Source organism: Cicer arietinum, chromosome 8 (assembly GCF_000331145.2).
Source record: "Cicer arietinum cultivar CDC Frontier isolate Library 1 chromosome 8, Cicar.CDCFrontier_v2.0, whole genome shotgun sequence".
Lineage (NCBI taxonomy): Eukaryota > Viridiplantae > Streptophyta > Magnoliopsida > Fabales > Fabaceae > Cicer > Cicer arietinum.
This window is the reverse complement of record NC_021167.2, coordinates 3,563,610-3,569,609: the sequence shown is the minus strand read 5'-3', so window position 1 is coordinate 3,569,609 and position 6,000 is coordinate 3,563,610. Positions and strand designations below refer to the sequence as shown.

The 6,000-nt window shown below is 36.9% G+C and overlaps 1 protein-coding gene across 1 annotated transcript in view; it reads left to right on the top strand.

Moving 5' to 3' along the window:
• The window catches only part of LOC101494543 (uncharacterized), a 5,880-nt gene extending 374 nt beyond the window's left edge, over positions 1 to 5,506 (top strand). Inside the window, 5 exon segments of the mRNA XM_012718952.3 lie at positions 1 to 803; positions 1,173 to 1,637; positions 1,749 to 2,813; positions 3,650 to 3,833; positions 4,398 to 5,506. The exon segment at positions 1 to 803 is cut by the window's left edge and continues 18 nt beyond it. Of these exon segments, the coding sequence (XP_012574406.1) occupies positions 1 to 803; positions 1,173 to 1,637; positions 1,749 to 2,813; positions 3,650 to 3,833; positions 4,398 to 5,371 (3,491 nt within the window). The 3' untranslated portion in view covers positions 5,372 to 5,506.
• The last annotated feature ends 494 nt before the right edge of the window (positions 5,507 to 6,000 follow it).

The window sequence follows — 6,000 nt, the reverse complement described above, 5'->3', positions numbered from 1 at the left end:
GCTCTTCCCGCCATCCATCCACCACCCGTACCGAACCCAAACCCACACCCGATGAAAAGCACAAAATTCTCGAGCGTCTTCAAATTCTCACTTACATTTCTCAATTGTGCGTTTCTCATCCTAGAAAAGTATTCGAATCTTCCGATTTGCTCCCCGGAGTTCAAGCATTGCACGATAGTTTAATCGTGTTGGAATCGGATTCGGTTTTGTCTTCATGGATCGAGAATCTATGCGAAGAATGGTGGAAGGAGAATTTACCTGGTCGAGAGTCGTTGATTTCTCAGACGCTTCCTTTTCTTCTTTCAAAGTCGCTTACATTGAAGAAGAAAGTGGACGTGCATAGAGTTTATATGCTTCGAGAAGCGTTTTCTTTGTTTGATTTTGAGGATGAGAGCATTGAGGATTTGAAGCTGTTGCTTAATCGGTGTGTGATTTCGCCTTTGTATTTGAAAACAGAAGATGGAAGAAAGTTTCTGTCGTTTCTCTTTGGGCTTAGTGATCAACTTGGGAAGGAATTGTTGGCGATGATCCGTTCGCAGATTCCGTTTGGAAGAAAGTCCATGTTGGAGGGTTATGGGGATATATTGTTTCGAGCATGGAAAGCTGCAGCAGAAGATTCAAGGAGTGAAATTGAGAATGGGTTCTTGCAGGATTTGATTGAGGGTTCAATTCATGCAAGTTCTGGAACTTTTGCTTCGTATATTAGGAGGGTCTTGGGAGCTTTTATTAACCAGAGGACCGTTGATGGGGTTGAAAAACTACTATATCGACTTGCTGAGCCTGTCATATTTAGGTCTTTGCAGGTAAATGCATATTTGTGCAGCATTGAATTGACATCATCAGTGCGATTGTTTACTTTAGTTTTGTGTCATAAAATTATGAGTTTTACAACTCTTGGTAGATGCTTTCTCCGAAAGCATAATCTTGACATGTAATTTGTAAATGGCCACTGGCCTGTGCAGATGAAAAAAAGCCTGCTTATTCCAGGTCCGGTTGGTATACTCATTTATACTTCTACAAATTTTAGTTTATCTTGAAAAACACTTTTTGTTTTGGATTAGAAATTTCTTAGATTGTAATTAGTAATGGGTATGGATTGTGATATCTGTGACAACAATAATTTGTGATTTGCCTTTTATGTTTAGAATTTTACTTTTCCTTCTTTTCGATAGGTTGCAAACTCAAATGTTCGTCAGAATGCTTTGCATTTGCTTTTGGACCTGTTCCCCCTTGAAGACCCTGATGCTACCAAAGAGGATAAGGATACATTACTTGATAAGCAGTTCTTTTTGTTAGAAAGGTTGCTAGTGGATGATTGTCCAGAAGTGAGAACAATTGCTGTTGAGGGTTCTTGTCGTGTCCTTCATCTATTTTGGGAAATTATTCCTTCACCAATTATAACAAAGATGCTTACAAAAATAATTGGTGACATGTCACATGATGTATGCAACGAGGTTAGGCTCTCTACGTTGAATGGTATCATTTATTTGCTTGACAATCCCCACTCTCATGAAGTCCTTAAGGTGCTCTGTCCAAGACTCAGGCACTTAATGCTAGATAATGTCCTAACAGTACGAATTGCAATGGCAGATCTCTTGCTCCATCTAAAGGATGTCAGAAATTTTCAGTTTAACAAGGTACGCACACTCGTAAACTCTTAATGGTTGAAGAAATTTCGGTATCTGATGTATTTGCTATTATCATCGGTGCTCATTGGTTGGCTGGCCGTTGTTGTGTATGTCTTGTAGGTGGTGGATCTCGATATGATTTTGTCTGTGCTTTCTAGTGATCAACCTCATGTAGCTCAGAAGATAACCAAATTGCTTATACCTTCCTACTTCCCGTCAAGAGTGCCCTTTGAGGAGGCATGTAATCGCTGCATTACACTTGTAAAAAGGGCTCCAATGGCTGGTGCAATATTTTGCAAGTATGCCATCTTGGAAGGAGCATCTAAAACTCATCTTATGGAACTAGTCAAAGTATTCTTGAGTTTGATTGTGTCACCAGATAAGCTGGATGCAGACCAAATCGAGGGTTTTCTTGTTGCTGCTAGCTACCTCTGTGTTAACTTAGCCTGCGAACCATGTCATATGAATTCCCTCAAAGAGTTACTTACTGCAGAAAAAGTGAAAGGTTTACTAACTGAGGCATCTACAGAACAAGCTCAATCATCTTTGTTCAACATTTTATCCACTGTTTCTCTAGATAATGTTGCAGGACTTATTGAAGAGTGCATGAGTGTTGTCACAAACTGCCGCGGTGTACCCGAAGATGTTGATTGCCAATCTAAAGTAAGATCTGCACATAAGTTGTTGCTTTCTTTGGGAGGTTTTGATGACATGTTTGAAGCCTTAATAACCCTACTGCATAAGGCAGCCTATCGTTGTCACATTAAGTTTGGTGCAGACATGCCATCACACAGTGTTACAGCTGTTAAAAGAAAAAGATCTCAATCCTCTGGAAAATTTTCAATTAAATCAAATATAATTAATAGAAAGCAATCTTTTGAAGATGATTATTTACTAGCTGTTGGGGTAGCATGGCAAGTTAGGGACTTGCTTCAGCACGACGATACTAGGAAAGCTATCTTTAGATCTCAACCCTTAGAAATGTTGTTTTTTTCACTTAAGATGCTATCTGAGGTCAGCATTGTGCATTGTGGGAAGTATGAATATATAGATGTATCTCCTGTTTTGGCATATGTGGCCCTTGCTCTGCAAATGACGGTTGATAATGTTGGCACAAGTAGTGAAAAGAATGGCGATTCGAAGAGGAAGAAATATAAGATTGATTCTTCTACGTTACTTTCAGAGGCAAGTGAACTCTTTTTGCACATATCTTTTTTATTGGATTGTTAGTTGTGTAAAATTTCTTGCATTTCTTGATCTTCTCAGGTTTATATTTTGAAATTTTCTCAAAAGGTTTTTGTGCATTTTATTTTATTGCCTTGTATGTCAATGCCAAATTGCTAGTTATATTATTTTCTAATTCACAAGTTTGTATGACTTAAAAATGTGCTTTTCCTATTTCGTTTGTTTCATTTTAATGTGGCTGTAGAAATTATTTGATCGCAATTTGTATTGTGCTAATTAGTGTGTCTCATGCAACCATTTCTGCGAATCGGTGTCAAAATCAGAGTGCGGTTGGATGTCTCTTTAATCACTGGACTCAATTGTGACATTGTGATTTTGCCTTGCATTCCTACATTGAGCACCGTTTGCTTGATGCATCCCTTATACGATGCTTCATTTTTTTTATCTTCTTTTGTTCATGGTGTCTGAATCTTATGATTCTATGCTGTAAATTTTGACTTTTCTGGCAGCTATAATTTCATGTCGACTTGGTGACTAAAATAACTTTTCCTGGAGTTATGTTGCTTGCATTTTCTTTTGCCCAGTTTTATTGGTTGATTTTCATTATCTACTAAAAATTTAAATTGTCAGGCTAAATGTTTAAATTGTATTTTACCTAGAAATTTTTAGGTTTCTGGCATGAGTGTTATGATTTAGTTAGCAATAATACGAACCTAGCTCACTAATTCATTTAACTTGATCCCTTCCACTGTATTGATGAATTGATATTTTCATACAATAACCAGTTTATTTTAGTTCTAGCTTGCCTGATCTGAAAAAAAAAATTGTTTAATCAGACTGTCTTGGAGCTGACAATCGAGCACGTGCTCAACTGCTTAGAAAAACTATTTGGATCGGATGACGCTGTACAAAATCGCAATGTGGGTTCATCTAACTGGCAGTCAACGACAAGGAAAAATAAAAGTTCTAGAAAAAGGCAAAGGCTATCTCCTACAAATGCTGGCAGCCCATGTAATGGAGGTGAGGAAATACATGCATATATTACTCACATTATAATGTTCTTTAGGTCTGATAATGGATTTTGTTGCTTTGACTAAATACACATAACTTCAATTGTTTTCATCTCAGTCAATTTTTAAAAGCTCAAGCACAATACAAGTACTTCAATTGTTTTCATCTCAGTCAATTTTTAAAAAAGATTGTGTCTGTAGTAAACCGATAGATGCGTAACTGGGTGGACATATGGGTATTTATATTCACACATTTCCAGTACTTCGTTCAGTTATGGCCATTCTCTACAGGTTTCTTCTCTTTTGATTTGACTGTTGTATTTCGAAATCATTATTAGGCATTTTATTTATAAACGAGTACGACCTTTTAATTATTCCCCACTATGAGGATTTATATAAAATCCTGCATCTAACTGTTAACATTTGATTTGACCATGTGTTTGGCTCTTTGTTGTTAACTTTGATTAAAAATTAAAAGGACAAATTGAAGCTTTGGACTATGTAACTCGTCTCTGAATATATCTCTAGACTTTGTATGTGAATTGTGACTAATTGTCTTAAACCTTTTGTGTAGGATCTGTAATCTATGAACCTCAACAAGTACTGTGTAAGGTGAAGATGCTTACTGCTGTTCTCAAGTTCATGGCTGATACCACTGCAATGTCTTTTGCTCCTGACAACCATGGATTATTCTTGAATTATACATCAAAATGCGTGCAACATATCACGTCTTCAATGAACCAGCTCTATCATAACAAAATTCAAATCAAGGAAGAGGATAAAAAACACACCATGTTTTGCCTGAAAAGCTCTTTCACCTATGCTGCAAAAATACTCAATACGATACTGACAGATTCTGGTGGATCCTCCATAACTGCATCAAAAGCCTTTACTCTTGCCAATAACTTACTTGACTTAATTGTTTCAATTGAATCATGTTTGGGATCTGCATATGCATCACGTCTTGTTGCAGCAGCAAAGCCTTGGCTCCCAGATGTGGTTTTGGCATTGGGATCTGCAAGTGATCTACAACATACTGACAGTGGAAGCGAACACTTAACTGCATCTGAACAAATGAAGTTAGATTTTCCGAAATGGCCCTTGATTGTAGCCAAAACTGTGCTCTCTGCAGTGAATGAAGGTGAAGGAAATGATGAATGTTCTCAAGCAGAAATTTTTTCAACATTCAATAAACTTGTGACCACACTGATAATATTACTTAAAAAGAATAGGAGTATCATGGATGCAGTTGGGGATATTTTCCTGGTATGTACACTAAATGAGCTAGATCAAAAGGACTTTGGGCTGGCATTTGGACTCTTGCAGTTCGTATGTTCCAAGTTGTTTAAAGTTGATGACAGGGATTGGGGTGACATGATGCTGTCTTCTCTGCAAGAAATCTATCATAAGATAGAGAGGGAAATTACAGAAGATAGAAATGAGGATGAACTAGAGAAATTAATGCGTGCAAAGGAGTTGATTGAACCTCTATGGATGTATCATCTATATGAAAGTGGAAAGGTCGCCATGACTGATGACTGGAAATAGTTTTTTCTTTGCTCTGTAGCTTTCTTTACGAAGGCCTATAGAGGCCTGATGTACATACTTTCTGCTTTTAAAATGCCACTGAAAAGGTAACAAGTGATTTTGTTTTCCAATATATATTACCATCTTTTTTTTTTCTGTACAGAAATTTACTATACAGATCCTCATGCTCTAGCTAACAAGTTTCCTGTTTTTTTGCTGATAACTAAAAAATATCCTCTACAAAGAAAAGCTTGTTTGGCATCTTCACTGTTTCCTATGATATTCTTAAGATGTAAATTGGGTTAGACGTGACTAAGGCTATACTAGTGAGGAAAATGCTTTTAACAGAACAGAATAACTACTCTCAAATCACTTTAACAGAACATAAACACGTGGAATTTGTCCGTTCAAATTGCCATAAAACGAAGACTAGTTATTTATACTCCAGTTCTTTCCAGGCAACAAGAGTCATCAATATCTACAAACAAGTGCAGGTTTTCATCTCTAATTCTGCTTTCCTTGAAATGAAAATAAACAATGTACTAAATAAAAAGATTAAATGATCATTCATCAGGATAACTGTGGCGAGGCTCTAGAGTTCTACTTTGCTGCTCCATTTCTGATTCTAACCCAAGGCTACCTCAAACAAA